General features: G+C 37.8%; 1 protein-coding gene across 3 annotated transcripts; it reads right to left on the bottom strand.

The window, feature by feature from the left end:
• Positions 1-1,511: 1,511 nt before the first annotated feature.
• Positions 1,512-25,474, bottom strand: COQ3 (coenzyme Q3, methyltransferase). Of its 3 annotated transcripts, XM_086317591.1 has the most exons (7): positions 25,349-25,474; positions 15,513-15,639; positions 13,836-13,988; positions 11,432-11,531; positions 6,485-6,727; positions 3,145-3,304; positions 1,512-1,865 (listed from the first exon to the last, which is right to left on the bottom strand). In XM_086317591.1, exons 1-7 carry the CDS (start codon positions 25,455-25,457, stop codon positions 1,645-1,647), a joined length of 1,113 nt encoding a protein of 370 aa, XP_086173717.1. In that variant the 5' UTR covers positions 25,458-25,474; the 3' UTR covers positions 1,512-1,644. The 3 variants fall into 3 exon arrangements, with proteins under 3 accessions (XP_086173717.1, XP_086173718.1, XP_086173719.1); XM_086317592.1 differs by lacking the exon at positions 15,513-15,639; XM_086317593.1 differs by lacking the exons at positions 11,432-11,531; positions 13,836-13,988; positions 15,513-15,639; positions 25,349-25,474 and adding an exon at positions 7,394-7,615.
• Between the last annotated feature and the right edge of the window lie 458 nt (positions 25,475-25,932).

The raw sequence follows: 25,932 nt of genomic DNA, 5'->3' as shown, positions 1-25,932 counted from the left end.
GGAGACCCCCCCCCCCAAAAAAAAAAACACTGCTGTAATTTATGTCAAAGAGTATTCCACCTATGTTTTCTTCCAGGGTTATTGATTTTATATTTAAATTAATCTCTAATACCCATACTTTTTCTCCCCCGACACACAGAATGAGGAGACTTTGTTTAGTAATAAAACTAGTAGAATTCAGAGTAGGAGTCAAACTTTTAAATGAAATCCAATGGGCACTCCTGATTTTTAGTATCCTAATTAGACATTAGAAATTGAAGTTAAAATTCCTTTTAACACTTTAAGTTTCAGTTTCCTCCCTGAAACGCCACTGAGAACAAGCAAATGATAAGCTAAGGTGACTGGGAAGTGTTTGTCTGGTAAGCCCAATACAACAGGCATTGACAAAGAATTACAGAAGACATATGAGCTTAAAAGTGAAAAAGGATAGGGAATTGCCTGGTGGTCCAGCAGTTAGGACTTTGCACTTTCACTCATGGGGCCCAGGTTTAAACCCTATTCAGGGAATTAAGATTCCTGAAAGCTGTGCAGTGCAGCCAATAAATAAATAAAACACATACACCTAAAAAAAAGAACATGAAAAAGGCTAGAAAGTAAAAGCTGACTTCCTACATGAGTAGCATGCATTCGGTCTACGTCATTTTTGGTCAAAGTCCTTATACATTCTGGGCTTTCAGAAAAAGCCAAAGAATCATACTTCAAGGAGCATAAAAATATATTTCAAGTCAGTAACTTTAATTATAAAATGTTAGCTGAAGAAGAAAATCCTATAAATGAACTTTTAAATTGTTTAAAATTCCTTTCTACTTAAAAAGGCACCACGACACATTTATAGAACTGTACAGAGAAATATGCCCAGCATAATCTGAATTTCCTGATTCTAATGTTTGATAAAACTCAGTATATATTTAACAATTTGTTTTTCAAAAAACAAAAATTTATAAGAAAAAATACATTTTATCTTCCCAAATATTAGTGGTATAAAATGATATTTGGTTTTCACCGGTCAGAAGCATAACTGCCTTTAACTAAAACAAAATAAAGAAGAATATAGATGATACAGATTGGTTAAATTAAAACATATTACAGTATATATATATATATATGTGTGTGTGTGTATACATGTGGGAAAAATGTTATATAATCTGTAAGATGAAGTGAAACATGTATACCCTAATTATATGACAAAGCCTTCCCAGGGTTGCTCAGCAGTAAAGAATCTGCTTGCAATGCAGGAGACAGGTTTGAATCCTGGATTAGGAAGATCCCCTGGAAAAGGAAATGGCAACCTACTCCAGTATTCTTGCCTGGGAAATCCCATGGACAAGAGGAGCCTGGAGGGCTACAGCCCATGGAGTCGCAAGAGTCAGACACAACTTAGCAACTAAATAATCATCATGTAACAAAGGGTGAGGAACTTAAACTTCTAGATCACATAACACCTCATCAAAACATTTTTTTATCCACAGAATAATCCCTTGAAGGTAGTTATTAGATGAAACAGCAAAAGCTTTTATCCAAGGTTTTAGCCCTTTTTATTGACTTTTTCTTTATGATCCTGTCTCAAAAAACAAACAGTATATATTCTGTGTATTTGTAAACATCAGACTTTCAAGCCATTATACTATAGTCCTTAGAAACACTTCATTTCTTCAGGTCTTCCTGCACACCTGAGTTGGTGGAGGCTTCAGCTTGGAGCTCTTCTGCTTCCCCCTTTAAAGCAAACTCGGCAGGCGCTGGTTGTTCCTGAAGGCTGGATTTCAGGGCATGAGCTGCATAGTTAAGGCTAGTGTTTTCACTCCAATGCCAGTAACCTGAGAAGGGGTTGTAGAGCATTCCCACCACAGTTTGAACTGACAGACCATCTAAAAAATATATATCAAACAGAGTATATTTAACAAATATTTACCTTCTACATGCCAAGAGTTTCATACAACTCTCCATATTAAAAAAAAAGGGGGGATTTCTAACTCAACAGACACAAATATTTTGTAACCATTACAGCTCATTCTTTACTGCAACAGAACATGATATTTGGAATTGGGTAAGTGCTCGATAAATGTTGGCTGTTATTAGAAAATACTTGCCAACAAGTGACTATTCCAATCAAGCACCTTTAAAATATTTTTTCAGCTCCATTTCCAACAATGTTAACTTGCAGAAATTACTACATTTCATTGAACAGATAATAGTAAAATCAAGTTTATTGATATACTGTTATATGAACAAAAAGCATGAAACACACATGAGTCTAAATACTCCAGAGGAATACTAAATGCCAAATAAATGAACAGACCAATGTTGTTACTTGACAGGAATTCAACAGATAAATCAAGTCCTCAGGAGGTGTACAGTAGGGCTAGGAATTACAGGGAGCACAAAAATGGGTTCACAGTCTTGTCTTCAAGGAGCTTATAGCCAGAAAGATATTACAGATACCAAAATAACCATGCTACAAGGCATGTTGTAACTGGTATGAAACACTACATAAAAAGGGACAAGTTCAAAATATAACTGACATGGCAAAGAGTTGGATGCGACTGAGTGACTGACGCGCGCACGCCTGCACGCACACACAGGAAGGAATCAGGACAGATAATATGTAAGGTAAGCTGATTCAAGAATGACCTCAACAGGACAAACTGAGGATATGGAAATAAAAGACATTTGTACCTAATCCTTAAACAAGAGAGAGCTAAATAGCCAAAAAGGATTCATTGATCATCTATGATTTGCTTGACCCTGGGTTAGGTGCCACAGGTGAGAGAGAAGAGGTATGTAATACCTAATCCTAACTTTAAGGAATTATGATCTAGTTGAGGAGAGATAACCAACATCCAAAGAAGAGTGGCCTAGTTCATTCAGTACTAGGTTCTGTGATTAATAATCATTGGCACATTAAAAGGCTTCCCTGGGAGCTCAGCTGGTAAAGAATCCACCTGCCATGCAGGAGACCTCGATTTGATTCATGGGTCAGAAAGATCCCCTGGAGACGGTAATGGCTATGCACTCCAGTATTCTGGCCTGGAGAATTCCATGGACTGTATAGTCCATGGGGTTACAGAGAGTTGGACACAACTGAGTGACTTTCACTTTCAAAAGTACAGTTAGGCCTTGAAAATTGGAAATATTTTTAATACTTACTTGATTCCAGAATGCTCTCTAGCTTTTCAGGTGAAACAAACTTCTCCCAGGTATGAGTACCTTTTGGTACAATACCTGCAATTTGCTCTGAAAAAACAATTCCCAAGGCATAGGACAGCTGGGTTTTGTTGATTGTAGTAATGAACAAAGAACCATCAGGCTAAAAACAATATGAACAGAAGTAAAATTTTATATGTCAGGAGTATCAGCTATATAAAAGCTTGGCTTCCCTCACCCTCCTCCTCCCTTCCAAATAATTTAAGTGCAGTTAAGATACACAAGTGTAAATAAAATATAATTTACCAAAATAATATTTATTTTCCTCTTGGGAAATTCGTTGTTATAGGCAGTCCTCTATAGATGCACTTACTGAGTTTATGCAACAGTGCTTACAACTAAGTCCTAAAATCATATGTTACTATGACTTATGTTTATATTAAATACACTCTTTTGTACATACCAAGCACTTTATAATAAAAGTACAGAAATGAGATGAGGCTGCTCGTCCTTGTTACATGTCCACACTGATGCTTTAACGTGTCAACACTGCCTTCTCTTGGGGGGAAGCCAAGCGTGCCTGAACTGTTTGGCACAGCACACAGCCCCACAGCTTGCGCAGGCCAGCAAGGCTGGTGAGTGTTCTCTGACAAAAGCATTAATGATTAAGGTATGAAAAGTGTTTGGGCTTCCCAAGTGGCTCAGTGGTAAAGAATCCACCTGCCAAACAGGAGAAGAGTTCAATCTCTGGTCCAGAAGATCCCCTGGAGAAGGAAATGGGAACCATCTCCAGGATTCTTGGCTGGGAAATCCCAGGGACAGAGGAGCCTGGCAGGCTATAGTTCATACTTAGCACGCACACGTGCATATTTACTCCCACAAATGGCAAAAACATTAATGGCTCTTTTAAACATTCTAATTAGCATCTGATGGAGATAAAATGCCCCTCCAAGATAATATTAAGATTATATACATATATATATGAAAATATCTCAAATACCACTCCAAACCAAAAATAAAAATGATGAGAAAAGGCCCTGAAATATTGGGATGTACCCTTAAAACTAAAATATCAGACACTATTTCATGACACATTGTAACACTTCTCTGTAAAACTTTAGTATTCTAAAATATCATTCAAAATCACTTATATGTCAATTATATCTCAATAGAGCTAAGGGAAAAATCAATTATAAATATCTAATCTGTGTTTCTGGAGAAGGAGATGGCACCCCACTCCAGAAATCCCATGGACGGAGGAGCCTGGTGGGCTACAGTCCATGGGGTCGTTGAGTCGGACACAACTGAGCGACTTCACTTTCACTTTTCCCTTTCATGCATTGGAGAAGGAAATGGCAACCCACTCCAGTGTTCTTGCCTGGAGAATCCCAGGGACGGCAATCCCAGGGACAGGTGGGCTGCCGTCTATGGGGTCGCACAGAGTTGGACATGACTGAAGCGACTTAGCAGTAGCAATCTGTGTTTCATAAAATCTTATTCTAAGGAAACAGTGGTGAGTATTGGTTATTTATTTTTTTAAAAAAATAAACTAATTTAAAAATTAGTTTGAAATTCCACATTGCCAGTATTCCTAGTATATGTGAAAGACTCTCCATCCATACATACTGACTGAGACACTACACAAAAAGAAATAATTCAGGAATTTTGCTTGGAAAATAGGACCTATGCCTAATAAGGCTCATTTAAGAGGGAACACCATCAAGAAACAACACACACTGAAGGAGACTATGGATACATGGTAACTAAATGCAACACAGAATCCTGGATTGGACCCTGCAACAGAAAAACGACATTAGTGCAAACATGAATGAAATTGAACAGGGTCTGTAGTGTAGTTAATAGTATAACATCAATATTAATTTTGTAGTTTTGAAAAATATACCATGGGCTATATTCAGGGCTAGGACTGTGGTGAGGCAAGTGAGACGCCTAGAGCACAAAACCCAAGGGGGTGCTCCCTCTCCGGGGTGTCAAATGCAGGATTGGCACTGACTAGTGAGTGCTGCCCCGGACATCATGCCCTGGGTACCACACTTGCTCTTACCAATTCCTACCCTTACTATGTAGGATGCTAACAGTAGGACACATGGGAATAGGAACCCCGTGTACTGTCTTTGCAACATCTATAAATGTAAAATTATTTTAAAAGGAAAAGTATATTTTAAAAGCTCTGTTTAGAGAAGGGGGCAGCAGAGGATGACACAGTAGATAGTATCACCAACTCAATGGACATGAATTTGAACAAAATCATGGATACAGTGGAGGACAGAGAAGCCTGGCGTGCTGCCTTCCATGGGGTCACTACAGTCAGACACAACTTAGAGACTGAACAACAATAGCAACAAATTTAGATAAAGGCTAAGCATTTAATCCTTTGAGCTCTTGAACTTAGGGGGTTACCTCTTGAATATATAAACAACAGAACTGGAACCACCTTCAGAGGACTAAGTCTGTGGCAAGTTACATAAGCAAAATAATGTAATGGAAAGAACCAGACTTGAAATAAAAAGATGTAGCCTTATGTCCCACGTAAGTGCCTAGTGACTTTGACTTAAAGACCATGTGACCTTTGACATCTCTCGAATTCTGATCTTCTCCAGGTCAAAGGAGTTCAGAATGCCTGCCTTACACTCTTCACCTGGTTGTAGGTAAGATCAAATGAGATTATTTGTATCAAGTGCTTCCCTGGTGGCTCAGATGGTAAAGAATCTGCCTGCAATGCAATTGACTGAGGTTCCATCCCTGGGTCAGGAAAATCCCCTGGAGAAATGAGAGGCTACCCACTCTAGTATTCCTGCCTAGAGAATTCCATGGACAGAGGAGCTTGGCAGGGTATAGTCCATGACAGAGAGTCAGAGACAACTGAGCGACTAACACTTTCACTTTTCTTTCCTTCTTTTAAAGCTGGTAACTATTACACATGTCATGTATATAGAGTGACTTAACAAATGCTGGCTAACCAGTTTATGCTAATTATGTTTTTTATTTTAAAGTATTAATCCAAATTAGTTTCTTAGTAATTGTCATTCAATGCCTATTAGGTATTTAATCCAAATTATACCAAGGGAAAAATACCACTGTAAATCTATTGTTTGTATTACAGTGTTCAATACCATGAGTTTTCAGGATCCCTGGACATCAAGATACTGAATCTGGAAAACCCCAGGACTCAGGGCAAGCTGAGAGGCAGAAATAATCTCTAGTAGAGATGTTTTCCCCAAATTCTGTCTTCCTGGCTTCAAGTATTATAAAACATTTATTGCTATGGATACATACATATACTCAAAAGAAAAAACAAACAAGTAAACTCTGCAAGTCTTACCTTTAACACTTGAAAGCAGCACTGTATAAATGTTTCTAGATCAATCACATGTTCTACAACTTCAGAAGCTACGACAGCATCAAACGTTTCTACAGTGTCTTTCACAATCTCCTCCAGGGAACACGTTCTGTATTCTATCCTCTTATCCAGGACTGGGTCGAATGATTTATGGTGCTGTGCTGTTTTAATGTTCTCATCCACAGGATCGATTCCAATGACTGAAGCCCCAAGCCGCCCTAGAGGCTAATGGCATAAAAAACCGTTACCCTCAGGAAGAAAAGAGAACATGTTAGCAATAAAAACCTTCTCAAAAAGGAGACAAGATTAAGCATGAGGGGAATTATTGGAGATCGTTTATGGGTATGTGGAAGTTCAATATACCATTTTCTCTAGTTTATATGTTTGATAATTTCCATAATAAAAAGCTTAAAAGTGAGAACAATAATCTCAACAACAAAAAACTTATTAAGAACTACTTACGAATAGTAGGAAATTTTTGTCTACATTCTCTAGATACATTTATAGGCATATAGTACAACATTAAAATATTTACGAAGTGCAATAAATGAAACATGTCATTGTAAAAAGAGCAAAATTTTGTAGTATTCAAATTCTCTAAGGAACATTTTCTCTCCATAGTTTCTCCTGTGACTGACTAGAAACGACTCTTCACAGCCAATTCTTCTTTCAACCTCTTTCAACCATGGACATTTGATCACGTCCATGACATGCCTAAGTTTTTAAACACAGCCTTAATTTTGACCAAAACACTGCACAGCATTTATTTTATAACTCCTTAGTTAACAAATTAAAAGTGAAAATCAAATTATTTTAACTTGGAGACGTAAGATCTGTAATAATACACTGAAAAAGCCATAGAACACATACAGTAAAAGTGTACTCACTTACCATTTGATACACCTCATATTCTTGATTCTAAGGGATGTATTTTCACGTATTTTACATTTCCTGAAATTTTATAATTGATGTCAAAAGAAACCAGCCCACTGCCATATGAAGAACACATGTTCTATGCATATGGAAACTTAGTTATGCATCAAAGGTCTCTGTTAACCTCACTGTCAACTTGCCTGTTATGACCTTGACAGTAAGACACACCCCTAGATCCTCACTGATATTTGACTCCTACCTACACTGTTACTTAAAATATCTTTCAAAGGTCTGCTTACCATGCAGCATTGAAACAAAAAGTTATTGTGCTAATAGAAGATTACAAAATTTACTCTAAGCTAATCGAAAAAGCAAGAGCGTTCCAGAGAAACATCTATTTCTGTTTTATTGACTATGCCAAAGCCTTTGACTGTGTGGATCACAATAAACTGTGGAAAATTCTGAAAGAGATGGGAATTCCAGACCACCTGACCTGCCTCTTGAGAAATTTGTATGCAGGTCAGGAAGCAACAGTTAGAAGTGGACATGGAACAACAGACTGGTTCCAAACAGGAAAAGGAGTATGTCAAGGCTGTGTATAGTCACCCTGCTTATTTAACTTCTATGCAGAGTACATTATGAGAAACGCCAGGCTGGAAGAAGCACAAGCTGGAATCAAGATTGCCGGGAGAAATATCAATAACCTCAGATATGCAGATGACACCACCATTATGGCAGACAGTGAAGAGGAACTAAAAAGCCTCTTGATGAGGGTGAAAGAGGAGAGTGAAAAAGTTGGCTTGAAACTCAACATTCAGAAAACGAAGATCATGGCATCTGGTCCCATCACTTCATGGGAAATAGATGGGGAAACAGTGTCAGACTTTACTTTTTTGGGCTCCAAAATCACTGCAGATGGTGACTGCAGCCAGGAAATTAAGACACTTACTCCTTGGAAGAAAAGTTATGACCAACCTAGACAGCGTATTGAAAAGCAGAGACATTACTTTGCCAACAAAGGTCCGTCTAGTCAAGGCTATGGTTTTTCCAGTGGTCATGTATGGATGTGAGAGTTGGACTGTGAAGAAAGCTGAGTGCTGAAGAATTGATGCTTTTGAACTGTGGTGTTGGAGAAGACTCTTGAGGGTCCCTTGGACTGCAAGGAGATCCAACCAGTCTATTCTGAAGGAGATCAGCCCTGGGATTTCTTTGGAAGGAATGATGCTAAAGCTGAAATTCCAGTACTTTGGCCACCTCATGTGAAGAGTTGACTTATTGGAAAAGACTCTGACGCTGGGAGGGATTGGGGGCAGGAGGAGAAGGGGACGACAGAGGATGAGATGGCTGGATGGCATCAATGACTCAATGGACATGAGTTTGAGTGAACTCCGGGAGTTGGTGATGGACAGGGAGGCCTGGTGTGCTGCGATTCATGGGGTCGCAAAGAATCAGACACGACTGAGCGACTGAACTGAACTGAACTGAAAGCAAATATTGTTCACAGGGAGAATAAGTATTCTTCCAAGAACTCTAGAGCACCTAAAAAGGGGAGAGCCCCCAAAGCCTGCAAGACTCAAACATTTTGATACTGAAGCAAGTGCAAAAGGACAGCTTATCAGTACATTTAAACCAGTGGCAACTGACTAATATCCTGGGAGGAAAGAGACAACAAAATTTTCAAAACTATTTGAATGACCAGTGCTTTTTTTCTTTCTTTATAAATTGAAGTATAGTTGATTTACAATATTATATTAATTTCAGGTATATAATCATACAGTGATTCAATAGTTTTATAGAGTACACTCCATTTAAGGTTATTATAAAATAGTAGCTATATTTTCCTGTGCTATATAATATATCCTTGTTGTTTATTTGCTTTATATCCACTAGTTTGTACCTCTTAATCCTCTTATACCTATCTCGCCCCTCCCCACCTCCTTTTTCTCACTGGCAACTACTAGTTCTCTATATCTGTGAATCTGTTTCTGTCTTGTTATATGCATTTGTTTATTTTTAAGACTCCACATACAGTATTTGTCTCTGACTTATTTTACTAAGTGTAATAGCCTCTAGGTCCATCCATGTTGTTGTAAATGGCAAAATTTTCATTCTTTTTTATGGCTGAATAATACTACAGTGTGTGTGTGTATGTGTGTTGTGTATCACACCTTCTTTATCCATTCATCTGTTGATGGGTACTTAGGTTGCTTCCGTATCTTGGCTCTTGTAAACAATGTTGCTCTGAACACTGGTCTGTCTGTATCCTTTCTAATTAGTTTTCCATTTCTTCAGATGTATGCCCAGGAGGAGAGCTGCTCAGTCATTTGGCAGTTCTATTTTTAGTGTTTTGAGGAACTTCCCCACTGTTTCCTGTATTGGTCGCATCAATTTACATTCCCACCAGCAGTGTCCTAGGGTTTCCCTTTTTCCATATCCTCACCAACATCTGTTATTTGTAGACTTTTTAATGATAGCCATTCACACTGGTTTGAGGTGATATGTCAATGTGGTCTTGATTTGCATTTCTCTGAAGATTAGGGATGTTGAGCATCTTCTCATGTGCCTGTTGGCCATCTGAATGTCTTCTTTGGGAAAATGTCTATCAGGTCTTCTGCTAGTTTTTCAGTCAAGTTGTTTATTTGTTGATGTTGAGGTGTATGAGCTTTAATGTATTTTGGTTCAGTTCAGTTCAGTCGCTCAGTTGTGTCCAACTCTCTGCGACCCCATGAACTGCAGCATGCCAGGCTCCTTGTCCATCATCAACTCCTGGAGTCCACCCAAACCCATGTCCATTGAGTCGGTGATGCCATGAAACCATCTCATCCTCTGTCATCCCTTTCTCCTCCTGCCCTCAATCTTTCCCAGCATCAGGGTCTTTTCAAATGAGTCAGCTCTTCGCATCAGGTGGCCAAAGTATTGGAGTTTCAGCTTCAACATCAGTCCCTCCAATGAACACCCAGGACTGATCTCCTTTAGGATGGACTGGCTGGATCTCCTTGCAGTCCAAGGGACCCTCAAGAGTCTTCTCCAACACCACAGTTCAAAAGCATCAATTCTTCAGTGCTCAGCTTTCTTTATAGTCCAACTATCACATCCATACATGACCACTGGAAAAACCATAGCCTTGACTAGACAGACCGTTGTTGGCACAGTAATGTCTCTGCTCTTTAATATGCTGTCTAGGTTGGTCATAACTTTCTTTCCAAGGAACAAGCGTCTTTTAATTTCATGGCTGTAATCACCATCTGCAGTGATTTTGGAGCCCAGAAAAAAAAAGTCAGCCACTGTTTCCCCAACTATTTGCCATGAAGTGATGGGACCAGATACTAAACCCATATCAATCATATCATTTGCAAATACTTTCTCCCATTTAGTAGGTTATCTTTTTGCCTTGATGATAGTTTCCCTTGTTGTAAAAAAACTTTTAAGTTTAATTAGGTCCCATTTATTTATTTTCATCAGTGCTTCATTTTTGTGTAAAAAAAAAATTCCTCACTACACTTTTCTGAAATATTTATATACTTTTAAGGAAGTAAAAAGCATGTATTACTTTTATAATCATAAAAATATTAAAAACATTATACTTTTCCATTTTTAAAAAATGAACAGTATTATTTCTTAAAAGGATAAAAGAGGGGCTTTCCTGGTGGCTAAGTGGGAAAGAATCTACCTGCCAATGCAAGAGACATGGGTTCAATCCCTGATCTGGGAAAATCCCACATGGCCTGGAACGACTAAGCCTGAGGGCCGTAACCTGTGCTCTAGAGCCAGGGAGTTGCAGCTACGGAGCCCCCATGCCACAACTACTGAGGCCCGCATGCCCTAGAGCCCGTGCTCTGCAACAAGAGAAGCCACCACAGGGAGAAGCCTGCACAGCACTAGAGAGTAGCCCCTGCTCACCACGACTAGAGAAAAACCCATGCAGCAGTGAAGACCCAGTGCAGCCAAAAATGAATAAATAAAGTAAGTGGGAAAAAAAAAGGATAAAAGAGGCATAAACCCACATCTCAATTTTTTTCCCAGATAAAAATGGCAAGAAAGCCGTAAATCACTTACTTCTGTTAACAATCCACCACCACAACCAACATCAAGAATCTTCATCCCAGACAAAGGTTTTCCTGGCTGGTGAGTAGCAACTGTTCTTAAAAGATTGTCTCTTTAAAAAAATTCAAAATACATAAAAAAAGATTATTAATTTTATCAATAAAGTCTTAAAAGTGTATAATTTTCAAAGAAATATTAAACTGTTTTTAATCTATTTAAGACTATTGATTTGGGGGGTAAAAAATCTTTTATTTTCAGCATAAAATGATATTATGCTTAATTTATAAAACATTTTTAGTAATCAAAAGCAGGAGGTTTAGAGTAAAGCTCTTGAAATAATCTAGTAATAATTATGACTCACTTATTACTTTAGTAATAATCTAAAGAAAACCTTTTAAAACAATCTCATTTAGATTAACCTAATTTTATTCACTTGAGATATCATGTCACCTGAGACATTTATTAGCTACACTGTTAGTATTTGCTAGATTCATTTCATATTAGCAACAAATAGGCTATTTTTACAGGGCTGAGAAGCAGCAGATTGGAGATAGGTATTTTCAGAATTTGTCTATATTCCCTTCTAAATTGAGTCTCCTTTAATCTTCTAAGTTAGTGGTGTTTTTATGATCACATAAACAGGCATCCAAATCAAGTAAACTTAATTCTAAGATAATCATAATAATACTTTCCCATATACACAAATGTAAGCACACACATATATACACCCATACACACACACAGATACATATAGCCAAAATATCATAAACTCAACTTTTAAGTTGGACTACTAATTACACTTGGAATTCTAATTATACTTATAGTTGGAATTCTAATTATACTTGTATTAAAATAAATATTTTATGTAATAAGGACATCTTAGGATATCTTTTATTGCTATTCAAATTAGTTGATTTCTAAGAAAAACCTACATAGTGGTTAAGGAGATAACTCCGGAATGTTAGAAAAGAAAGGACCCGTTTCAAATGAAGTCCAATCTATTCTTCACACATTGGACAAAATGACTTCTTTACATCATAATTCAAATCATACTGCTCCCTTTCAATGGTTTTAATTATGATTAGAACAAAATATACACTTCTAACCATAATTTGGACTGCCCTGGATGGTCTTATTTAGTGTGATGTCTTCACTAAGAGAGTCACAGTGGTTGGAATAGAGTGGTTCTCAAGCTAAGTGTGCATCAGAATCATCTGGAAAGTTTCCTAAAACACAGACTGCTGCTGCTGCTAAGCCACCTCAGTCATGTCCGACTCTGTGCGACCCCACAGACAGCAGCCCACCAGGCTGCCCCGTCCCTAGGATTCTCTAGGCAAGAATACTGGAGTGGGTTGCCATTTCCTTTTCCAATGCATGAAAATGAAAAGTCAAAGTGAAGTCGCTCAGTTGTGTCCTACTCTTAGCGACCCCATGGACTGCAGCCCACCAGGCTCCTCCGTCCATGGGATTTTCCAGGCAAGAGTACTGGAGTGGGGTGCCATTGCCTTCTCCAAAAACACAGACTGCTGACCCCCAAAGCAGTAGGTCCCTCATGAGACCTGAGAATTTTGTATTTCTAACAAAATCACAGGTGATACTGATGTTGCTAGTCCAGGGCTAATCTTGAGAACCACTGATTGAGCTTAACAGAATGACATTTCTGCTTTTCTCTGCCTTAGTGTTCCTGGATCCGCTAATTCAGTGGTAGCAAAAACACGCCAGTAGTTTCCTTCTTGCTGCACTAATATCAACCAGCAAAACCAGTCAGGAAGTTCCTTAAGGGCAGTCTGATCTGATATTCTGGGTCGATCACAGAGCTTTGCCCTATCGGCTACTGAAAAATGTTTAATGAATGAATAAAGACATGGACAGAAGAACGAATAAGCAATTTTGTGATAGGTGGGTTCTGATGAACCCTTGCCCTAGCAAACTCTAAGTTCCTGAAATACATGAACTATGTTTTGAATGATGAATACCTCAGCAGCTCTTATACTCTTACAGAGTCTAGACCCCAAGCTCTGTACAAGGTTAAGTTCTCAAAAAATCTGTTGAATTGAACTTTCTAAGTAGCATTCCTTTTATCAAACTTCCTAAATGTCAAAGATGCTATAAAATGACCTTGATGCCATAGGATCATAATTCCTTTTCATATGGATTTAATTCTAATTAATTTGATAATAACCAAAAATACTTCTAGTTAATTTATGAAAGTAGTCTAGAATTTAAGTGGTGTTATAAAAAAAATTAATAGTTTTGAATAATGGACACTGAAGAGAATCCTCCTAATTTCCAAAGCAAACGTAAAATGCAATGTTCTTTGAACCTAGGCATAAACCAAGAGAAAAATGAACTTGAAAGAAAATGAATTATTGAAAAGAGCTGTATTTTAAAAGGCCTAGAATTTCTGGGTTGTTACCTAATGAACGGCACCCTCAGGTCATTCATAGAATGAAGAGGTGCATATACTCCTTGCTCGTCCCACCACCTGTGAGCCAGGGCCAGGAAGGTCTTCACCTCATTCCTGTCTACAGTGGTCCGTGAAGTACTGTACGGTCTTGTCCAAGGGAGCCTAAGAGGTCATTAAGAAGAGCCAGGCAAAAATTACCATTTAAAAAGATGCAGCATGGGATATATTAAGTAGAAAGATACTCTAATTTATAATTTATTAGATTCTAAACACATATATTGTTCATTTTCTGATATTTCAAAACAAGTTTTCTTATAATTACAGCGCATATATATATATATAAAACAAATTAATTTGCTTTCAAAGTAAGTTACAACAAAAATGAAACTTTATAAAACTTGGACTTTTGGGTCACATAATAGTAGCAGCTGTAGTAGTGGAGTAGTAGTAGTAACTATTTACTGATCACAGTTTCTGAAACATAGTGGGTGCTCAGGAAACATCTGTCAAATAAATAATCTGAAGGGGAAGGGCTAGAAGAATATACAGTTCACCTAAATTTTTTTTAAATCAAATGGGATCAAATAGGGACTAAATAGGGATCACACAGACACTACACCAGGTCCCATATCAAAGCACATGATAGAAAAATCCCCCAGAGGTTCTTGGGTAACAGAATAGGTTGTTAGGTTAGCATTGGTAATGACATTTAAATTTGTACTTTGTTTTTCTTAGCTACACAGAGTACATTCTATACTGATTACTCACTATCCTTTTAAGAATTAAATGTCACTTTTCTTTAACATTATCTTATGAATATTACCCTCTTTTTCATGCTTCATGCAAAGCCTGGGTAGTGAAGGATTAACTTACAATAGAGAATAGCAGGTGGTTGCTCAGTTGATCAAGAATGATTTTACAGACATCCAATCTCAAAGGAACTCATTCATTTATGAGAAGTAGAAGCATGCATTTGGAAAACAGAGCTCATATCTTAACTCTAAGCAATATTTTTCACAAGGTTAGAAACTGGTTTATAATATGTGAATACATGAAGATATTACTTTGATTCAATCTTACTATCTAGAATGTATACTTAACCACTATATATTTATGTTGCACCCAAAACATTTATGATTTAAGCACTGTTATTTGTGTCTTGTCATAAGGATATTACGAGGAAGTAAAAGTAGTTCTCCAAGTAATATAGTCTTAAATTAAAAATGAAAGCTATCACTGAATATGGATGAAAAGTGAGCACTGGATTTATACTATATCCAAATTTTCTGCGGGTTTGAAATTTTTCAAATTTAAAATTTGTTGGAAAAATAAGAATATTTAAATAAACAAAAGCTACCTTAAGGCCTTTCCTGGTGGCTCAGATGGTAAAGAATCCACCTGCAACGCGGGAGACCTGGGTTCGATCCCTGGGTTGGGAAGATCCCTTGGAGAAGGATGTGACAACCCACTCCAGTATTCTTGCCTGGAGAATCCCACGGACGGAGGAGCCTGGTGGGCTAAGTCCATAGGGTTGCAAAGGGTTGGACACCTCTGAGTGACTAAGCATCTTAATCAACCTTAATCAAACCACATGAGCTATACTGATAGTTTATTAAACACAATCAATACAAAACAATTATTATACATAATTGTGTAAATATTTGCCACAGTAATGAATAAACTTACCTATAACTTTTCATCCAATTCAGGCAGGCAAAAGTTATGCTATAGGATTTGAACCACATGATTCTGTTTTCACTGAAAACCCATGGTTTGATTTGTAGAATCCAACTGAGCTGATTCTTTGGATAAACTGAAAAAAGAAAACTATATGTCATTGTACAGTGTGAATCCCTGATATGTGTGTAACTGAAGAAACTATTTTATATGGCAATCTTGTAATACAATTGACAAACAAAAGGGGTTTTTTCTTAATTTTGTATTTTATTCTAAATTATATAAAAAAAAATCTTGCAGTCTGCTATCTAACTCTAATCAGACATTCCTGAAATTATAATTAGCAAAAATAAGTAATGCCTGTGTTAAAGTTTTTCATGCATTTGCTTTTATATCCACATAATGCTGTAAAAAATTATTAAAAATTACATTCAAATTAAAACTACATTACCTTTTAAGCTAGAGTAATATTAATTTTGAGATTATTTATCAAAACTAGTTCAAATTATCTCACTTTCATGTTAGCTACATGAAATTGATTTATACATATGCTCAATACTCTTTACAGAGGAAAAAAATGTGCACATATATATAATGTATACATATGTATATATAGTCGCTCAGTCATGTCCAACTCTTTGCAACCCCGTGGATTGTGGCCCACCAGGCTCCTCAGTCCATGGGATTCTCCAGGCAAGAATACTGCAGTGGTTTGCCATTTCCTTCTCCAGGGGATCTTCCTGACCCAGGGATCGAACCCAGGTCTCCTGCATTGCAGGCAGACTCTTTAACCTCTGAGCCACCAGGGAAGCCCCAATATTAATTTTGAGATTATTTATCAAAACTAATTCAAATTCTCTCACTTTCACATTAGCTACATGAAATTGATTTATACATATGCTCAATACTCTTTACAGAGGAAAAAAATGTGCATATACATATATAATGTATACATATTATATATATAATATATACATAATGTATAATGTATATATATATATCTGAAAATAAATAGTTATCCAGTTTACAAGTTCCAATTTACACAAGAGCCTACTTCATGAATTACTCTGCAGCAAAACATTCAGTTGTTCAATAAACATTTAAACAAAATAGACCTTAGAGCAAAGAAAACTACTAGGACATTACAAATTTAACAAAAAAAGTCAATGGTTTCTACACATTAACAATGAACAACTGGAAAGCACAATTCAAAATGTCCTTTCATTTAAAATCAGTCCAAAAAAGAATACTTCCATTGCTGTATAAATCCAGCAAAACATGTTCAGAGGTCTGTAACCAAAGATAACCTAATAAATGATGAAACATACAATGTTCATGGAGTGGAAGATTCAACATAAATCCTCCCCAAATTCATCTATATGTTCAACACAATTTCTATCATAATTCCAACAGTCTTTTTTTGGTAGTTATAAACAAGCTGATTCTAAAATTTATATAAAAAGGCAAAAGAGACAGAATAACTAAAACAATATTGGAAAAGGTGAATAAAATTGCAAGAATCAAATACCTAATTTTAGGACTTATCATAGAGCTACAGTAACCAAGGAAGTGAGGTACTGGAGGAGACACAGACTCAAATATCAGTGCAAGAAAAGAATGTCCAAAGACAGACCCACCCCCCCAAAAAAGTTTACCCAACTGATTTTTTTACAACAGTGCAAAAGCAGTTTAAAGGAGGAATAATGGTCTTTTCAATAAATGATGTTGAAACAATTAGATGTCCTCAACAAAAAATAAAATTTTGACCTAAATCTCACATCTTACACAAACCTGAACTCAAAATGATATAAATGCAAAATTATAAAACTTTTAAGATCTTCATGACTTAGAGTTACACAGAGTTCTCATATCTCACACCAAAATCACAATCCATAAAAGAAAATATTGATTAAATTGGATTTAAGCAAAATTCAAAACTTATGCTCTGCAAAACACCTTGTTAAGAAAAAGAAAAGTCAAGTCAACAGAATGGGAGAAAATATTTGCAAAACATAAATCTCATAAAGAACTGGTATCTGGAATATATACTCTAAACTCAACAGTAAACAGTAAAATGCAACAAAAACAACAAACAAAAATCTCCCACAGAAAAAACAAAACACAATAAGCAATACAGTTAAAAAATGGGTGTGGGTATTATAAAATGGGTATAAAAAGACATTTCATTAAAGAGGATCAGTCAGTTAGTTCAGTAGCTCAGTCATGTCCAACTCTTTGTGACTCCATGGACTGCAGCACACCAGGCCTCCCTGTACATCACCAACTCCCAGAGTTTACTCAAACTCATGTCCATTGAGTCCGTGATGCCATCCAACCATCTCATCCTGTGTCGTCCCCTTCTCCTCCTGCCCTCAGTCTTTCCCAGCATCAGGGTCTTTTCAAATGAGTCAGCTCTCCGCATCAGGTGGTCAAAGTATTGGAGTTTCAGCTTTAACATCAGTCCCTCCAATGAACACCCAGGACTGATCTCCTTTAGGATGGACTGGCTGGATCTCCTTGCAGTCCAAGGGACTCTCAAGAGTCTTCTCCAACACCACAGTTCAAAAGCATCAATTCTTCTGTGCTTAGAAGAGGATATACAGATGCAAATAAGCACATAAAGAGATATTAAGTATCAATAGCCATTAGAAGAATACAAATGAAAGCCACTACATACCTCTCAAATTGGCTAAAATTTAACCATCCTTGATATGACCAGGTGTGGACAAAGATATGAAAAACTGGATCTCTTATATATTGCTAGTAGGAATGTAAAATGGTACAGACACCATGAAAAGGAGTTTAGCAGTTTTCAATAAACATATTTATCTTGCAGCTTAGCAATTGCATTCCTGCGCATTTATCCCAGAGAAGTAAAAATTTAATCCACACAAAAACCTGTACATCAATTTTCATAGCAACTTAATCCATGCTGCTGCTGCTGCTAAGTCACTTCAGTCGTGTCCGACTCTGTGCGACCCCAGAGATGGCAGCCCACCCGTCCCTGTGATTCTCCAGGCAAGAACACTGGAGTGAGTTGCCATTTCCTTCTCCAATGCATGGAAGTGAAAAGTGAAAGTGAAGTCGAGCAGTCGTGTCCGACTCTTAGCGACCCCATGGACTGCAGCCTACCAGGCTCCTCCGTCCATGAGATTTTCCAGGCAGGAGTACTGGAGTGGGGTGCCATTGCCTTCTCCAAACTTAATCCATAACAGCCCCAAACTGGAAACAATCAAAATATCATATGGTAGGTGAATGGTTAAACAAACTGTGGCATATTCATATCATGAAATACTACTAAGAAATCAAGAGGAGTTAACTATAGATATATGCAGAAAGTTGGATGGATTTCAAGGGTATTTATGCTGAGTACAGAACAATTTTTTCCAAATGCATATATTGTATGATTCCATTCATATAAAACTCTTGAAATGGCTAAATTATAATGGAAATAATATAATGTAACAGAAAACAGATCAAGGTTTAAGGCTGCTGGTAGGATCTGACTATAATGTAGCAGTACCAGGACTTTTGTTGTGATTATGGGACAGTTCCATATCCTGATTGTGGTGATTATTACACAAATCTCTATTCGTAGTGACACAAACACACACAGACCCAAGGAGCACATGTTAAGGTGGTGAAATCCAAATAAGGACTGTAGTTTAGTTAATGGTATCATACCAATGTCAATTTCCTGGCTCTGACAACGTATTGTATTGGCCAAAAAGTTCATTTGGATTTTTCCATACAATGTAGTAGAAGTCCTAACAAACTTTTTTTGCCAGCCCAATAATATGGTTGTGTAAGATGTTATCACTGAGGAAATGGGTGAAGGGCATATGGAAATTCTCTGTATTATTTTTGTAACTTCTTATGAGTCTAATTATTTCAAAATAAAATTTAATTAAAAAGCTACAAAATGACTCTCCTACTCCTGACTATATATCTATCCAATTTTCCTCTCCAGAGGCAACCAATGTTACTAGATTTGCTTGTAAGCATCCAGATATTCTATACATAGTTTATCTTTGTATATCAACTTCTCTCCTTTTATACAAAATACTGTAGCACAGTATACTCATTCTTCTATACCTTGCTCTTTTCAGGTACTGATGTATCTTGAAGATTTTTTATACAATAGCGTATAAGAACTTCCTTTTTTTAGAGTTACACAGTAATCCACTGTATGGCTATATTTCATCATGTATTTAAGCAGTGCTCTACTAATGGATGTTTGTTTAGGCTATTTCTAATTTTGTGCTACTCCAAAAACATAAGATTGAATTACACAGGTAACTTCATACATTTTTGAGACTACCTGCATATAAAACACCAAGAATTGTTGTGTCAACTGGCATGTGTATTTATAAATTTGTAATTTCCTTCACAGATGTTGAACCAATGCAATTGCATGGGTAATATGAGATACTAGGGATGGTTTTCCCACACTGATTATATGTTGATAGCCACCTATGCAATGTATTATCAAACTTTTTTATCTCTGCTAATCCAATAGGTGAAAATGGTATCTCATTTTATCATGAGTGAAGTTAAGTGTCTTTTTTTTAAGTTTAATGGTGCTACAGGCAAAGGGTTAGTCACTTAGTTGTGCTGGCTCTATAGCTTGCCATGTTCCTCTGTCCATAGCATTCTCCAGGTAAGAATACTGGTGTGGGTTGCCATTCCCTTCTCCAGGAGATCTCCCCGACGCAGGGATTGAACCTGGGTCTTCTACATTGCAGGTAGATTCTTTACCATCTGAGCCACCAGGGAAGCCCCCAGTAGTGCTACAGGCTGAATAGCCCCTCCAAATACATATGTTGAAATCCTGACCCCCAAGGTGATGGTATTAGGTGGTGGTCTTTGGGCAGGATTAGGTCTTAAGGATGGAACTTTCATGACTAGATTTAGTGCCCTTATATAAAAAGACTGCAAAGAGTAAAAAGGATCTACCTATGAACCAGGGGTGTGAGCACTCACCAGACACCAAACTTTGGACTCTGCCGTCCCCAGGGCTGTGAAAAATAATATTGTTGTTTATAAGTCGCCTAGTTTGTGGTATTTTGTTGTAGTAGTGGAACTAAGACAAATGGTTATTTATATTTCATGTCTTGCCTTTTCATAGTCTCGAACATTCTTCTCCTGAGATTTTTATGTTTTTCAAATTTTGTCTTATAGGACTTTACAGTCTGGCCCAAATTAACTTCAATGTTCTCAAAAAAAAAGTTTGTGTTTCTAGGCTTTTGCTCATGTTATTCTCTCTTCCATCATTGCTAGCTGTGTTACTTTTTAAGACCCAGGTCAACTATCAACTCCTTTATTTCTTTAGGTAGGTAAATGAGCTATTAGAGAATTAAGTGGAACTTTCCTGATGGTCCAGAGGTTAAGACTTTGCCTTCCAATGTAGGGGGCGTGGGTTCAATCCCTGGTTGGGGAAGGAATGCCAAAAAACCAAAATGTTAAAAAAAAAAAAAAAAGCAGCAGCAACATTGTAACAAATTCAATAAAGACTTTAAAAGTGGTCCACATCACAAAAATATTTTTAAAAAAGAAGAGAATTATGTAAACTGTGATACATAGATAAGAATTTCCAGTTGACCCTTGAACAACTTGGGGGTTATGGGTGCCAAGGCATGCACGCAGTCAAAAACCCAGGTATAACTTTGTTGACAGCCTTCTGTATCTGCCATCCTACATGCCTGAATTTAACCAACCTCAGACAGTGTGGTAACTGGAGTACATATTTATTGGAAAAAAAAATCTGCATTTAAGAAAACTGGTGCAATTCAAACTTGTATTGTTCAAGGGTCAACTGTATAAGGTATTATCATGAAACTGAGCCTCAAAGACTTTAATGTAGTCCTTGCTCTCTAGCCAGTGATGACCCCTATCTCCCTCTCACCCCATCTCATTTCTAGATAATTAGGCCTTCAGTCATCAGTATGGCCAGAATTCTTAACAGCCTTAAAAATCGCTTAGCCATAACTGAGAGAAACTAATCAAGTTTGTATTAACAGATGCTAACAATTCCTTCTTTTAAAAAAAAAGTTATTTGGCTGTGCTGAGTCTTAATCATGGCATGAGTAATCTTTAGTTGCAGCCTGCAGGATCTAGTTCCTTGACCAGGGATCAAACCCAGGCCCCCTGCACTAGGAGCTTGGAGTCTTGGCCATTGGACCACCAGGGAAGTCCCATATCAATTCCTTCTTTATCTTGAAACTGTGACATTCTGGTATTTGAAATTTCAAAGGAATAGGGAAATTTTTATTTTATTTATTCAAAAAGTCATTTATCAGCACTTCTCGGGTACTTAGCTAACAGTGCAGAAGCCCTTTACCTGCCAATGCTGTAGTTCCAGCATTCGTCACTGTCTAGATTACTCTTAGGCCTCCCTGAGCCTCCACTCCACTTTCTACACAGATGCCAAGTGTTATTTCTTAAAAACAAGTCTGATTATGTTATTCCTTTAGTAATTTCCCACTTCTTCAAGATAAAGTCAATCCCAGGAGGTGTGTGTGGTCTTTCATGTACTTGTCATGACCTACAATGTCTCCTGTCTTATCCCTGGCCATTCTCTGCCCTCACTTGTAGCCCTTTATCCACACCATACTTCTCAAGCAACACCTTGCAGTTTCTGAGAAACCTCCTCACAGATAGTCAAGCTGGTCTTCTGGCCACTCCAACTCCTACAACTGGACAACTTTAAGACAGCTTCTTAAATACCTCGTTTAAGAAGTTTCCCTGACCCCAAATATCTATTTCTTTTATGTCCAATCCCCAAAATTGGAAATGTTTACACTGTATGTTTTCTAAATTTCTGATTATAAAAGACATACTTACTGAAAAATTACAAAAAGTATATAAAGAATGATAAAATCATAGATCACCAACTCTACTTCACATAATCACTGCTAAAATTTTAATATATCTCTATTCTTGCTGTATATCTCCAAGTTCATAATACAAGCTGATTTGTAGTTGTTTTTTTTTTTACTGTTTTTAAAATTGACATGTAGTTAATTTACCATATTGTCTTCGTTTCAGGTGTACAGACAGTGACTCAGATGTATGTATATATACACACATATGAACATATACACATTCTTTTACAGATTCTTTTCCATTATAGGTTATTACAAGATACTGAATATAGTTCTCTGTGGTATATAGTAGGTTCCTATTGTTTTTCTATTTTTTATATATATATAAAACATATATTAGTGTGTATATGTTAATTCCAAACTCATTACTGATTCCCTCCTACCCCACTCCTGCTATCCCTTTTGGTAACTGTAAGTTTGTTTTCTATGTCTGTGAGTCTATTTCTGTATTGTAAATAAGTTTCATTTATATAATTTTTCAGATTCCACATATAAATAGTATCATGTGATGTTTGTCTTTCTCTGTCTGACTTACTTCACTGTTTGACAACCTCTAGGTCCATCTATGTTTCTGCAAATGGCATTATTTTTTTAAAGGCTGAATAACACTGCATTGTGTATATATACCACATCTTTTTCTGTTCATCTGTCAAAGGACACTTAGTCTGTTTCCACATCTTAGCTATTGAAACAGTGCTGCTATGAAAAATAGGGTGCATGTTTCTTTTCAGATCAAGTTTTTCTCCATATAAATGCCCAGAAGTGGAATTGCAGGGTCCTTGTTGCTCTTTGAACACAACAGACATGCCTCCACCTCAGGGTCTTTACAACTGCTGCTGTCGCATATCTTTTCCAGGTTATCAACACACCTCACTCCTTCATCTCGTCCACGTTCAAGTACATCATTTCATCCCTGATCATCCTGCTGACACTGAAACCCCTCAACCCATATGCAAGATCATATGGAACAACAGACTGGTTCCAAATAGGAAAAGGAGTACGTCAAGGCTGTATATTGTCACCCTGTTTATTTAACTTATATGCAGAGTACATCATGAGAAACGCTGGGCTGGAATAAGCACAAGCTGGAATCAAGATTGCTGGGAGAAATATTAATAACCTCAGATATGCAGATGACACCACCCTTAGGGCAGAAAGTGAAGAACTAAAGAGCCTCTTGATGAAAGTGAAAGAGGAGAGTGAAAAAGTTGGCTTAAAGCTCAACATTCAGAAAACTAAGATCATGGCATCCAGTCCCATCACTTCATGGCAGATAGATGAGGAAACAGTGGAAACAGTGGCTGATCTTATTTTTTAGGGTCCCAAAATCACTGCAGATAGTGACTGCAGCCATGAAATTAAAAGACGCTTACTCCTTGGAAGGAAAGTTATGACCAACCTAGACAGCATAGTAAAAAGCAGAGACATTACTTTGCCAACAAAGGTCTGTCTAGTCAAGGTTATGGTTTTTCCAGTGGTCATGTATGGATGTGATAGTTGGACTATAAAAAAAGCTGAGCACTGAAGAATTGTTGCTTTTGAACTGTGGTGTTGTTTAGAGTCCCTTGGACTGCAAGATCCAACCAGTCCATCCTAAAGAAAATCAGTCCTGAATATTGATTGGAAGGACTGATGCTGAAGCTGAAACTCCAACACTTTGTCCACCTGATGTGAAGAGCTGATTCACTGGAAAAGACCCTGATGCTGGGAAAGATGGAGGGCAGGAGGAGAAGGGGACGACAGAGGATGAGATGGTTGGATGGCATCACCAACTCAATGGACATGAGTTTGGGTGAACTCCAGGAGTTGGTGATGGACAGGGAGGCGGGGTGTGCTGTGGTTCATGGGGTCGGGAAGAGTCGCACACAACTGAGCGATAGAACTGAACTGAATAATTAGCAATACTGAGCTTTTCATATGGTGGGTCACCCAAATGTCTTCCTCAGAGAAACATCTATTTAGGTCTTCACCTTTTTAACACTACATTTAATCATTTACCACGTGGCTTCACTTTGATTTAAACTATGATTTTTATTGAGGCAGCATTACTTTTCACTGTATTGACAGTAACACCTTTTTTTTTTTTTTTTTAAACTGCTTGGGTCACAGCTTGTGGAATTTCAGTCCTCTACCAGGGATTGAACCCTGTCCACGGCAGTGAAACACTGGGATCCTAATCACTAGGCCACCAGAGAACTCCCACAACTTCTCAATTCTGCTGGAGGCCTTTAAGTTTCCCAGTTTTTGTTCTTTATAACCTGATCTTAGCTCCAACTAACATTTTATTAAAATGACCTTTAGCTATCACTTCTTTAAAATTCAGTGCCTCGCATAGGCTATTTGTTAAATAAGGATGAACTTAACCTTCTGGTTAATACTGGGAGTTAAATAATCAAACTGTCTTCTACAAGCATCAGGTTCAGTGAGTTATTTTTTTAATCTTATTTTCGCAGTTTGTTGAATTAACCTATTCATCAAAAAACAGAATAGCTGCCTTATACTCTGGGAAAAAAGGGGGAGGGGCAAGATATGTGCAAATAAAACACAAATACAAGACGATCAATAACTATAACACAGTTGGCGTCCTTTCCCGCTGAGGCAAAAGAAAAAAAGCAAAAGACCCTGCGACTCCAGCAACACAGTTGTCGCCGGCTACTAGGGAAGGAGCTCAATGAAAATAAGACAAAGGTCACTGAATATACGGCGGCAGACCGCGTGGCCTTCGCTCGCCTCCGCCAGGACCACTAGTCTTCAGCTACTTTTCCCAGCCTCTGGGAAAGGGAGGGTAAGAGCCTAGGCCGGGCGTTCAACACACAAGAAGGACTACCACCGAAGACACAGATTTTTGGCGCAACCCGTGCGGAACCCAGCGGGCCGTCCTCTACCGCGTCTGCGCAGAACAATCTGTCCGCTCCAAGGGCTTCGTGAGCGCGACACACACACAAACATACACACACTCACCCGCCGACGTAGTTAAGCGAGAAGAGTCAACCTGTGTGCTCTGGAATCCCGATCGAAGTCCTCCTAAAAATCGACTCCCGGAGGAGCTTAGCTTGCTTCCTCCCCACATCACGACAGAACGGATCCGCCTCTCTTCCGGTCCCTCCCACAAAAGATCCTCAACAGAAAGGTTCCGAGAGGCATCTTAGTCATGGTCACTGTGGTGGATATTATAGATGTGTGGCTGTAATTAGTGTTCACGTTCAATGTCAAACTAGGCTTTCAGTTAGACTATAGAACGCTTGCATTCTCATGTTTCACTATGCCTAATCCTATATGACCTCTCAAAGCAGCCATCAGACCACCTTCAAGCAGCCACTTAGAGCTGCATGAGCTAGCTTTTATTCCTGTATAGCTCTAATTATTTCATACTTAACAGATGTCTCCCAAGGACATTTATACTCCTATCTAGAAGACACTGACCCTAAGAGAATCACAAAAGGTCCGAAGCATTTCTTTCTTAAAGGGGAATATTGTTCCCCCTTTCAAGGCACTCAAATGTCAGAGGGCCCGAAATCTAAATTGAAAATTTTATTTTCCGTGAG

This window comes from Bos grunniens, chromosome 9 (assembly GCF_055505025.1).
Source record: "Bos grunniens cultivar Pamir isolate PY7600 chromosome 9, Bosgru_T2T1.0, whole genome shotgun sequence".
NCBI classification, from domain to species: Eukaryota; Metazoa; Chordata; class Mammalia; order Artiodactyla; family Bovidae; genus Bos; species Bos grunniens.
The sequence above is the reverse complement of the archived record's forward strand: the minus strand, read 5'-3'. Positions and strand labels throughout refer to the sequence as shown.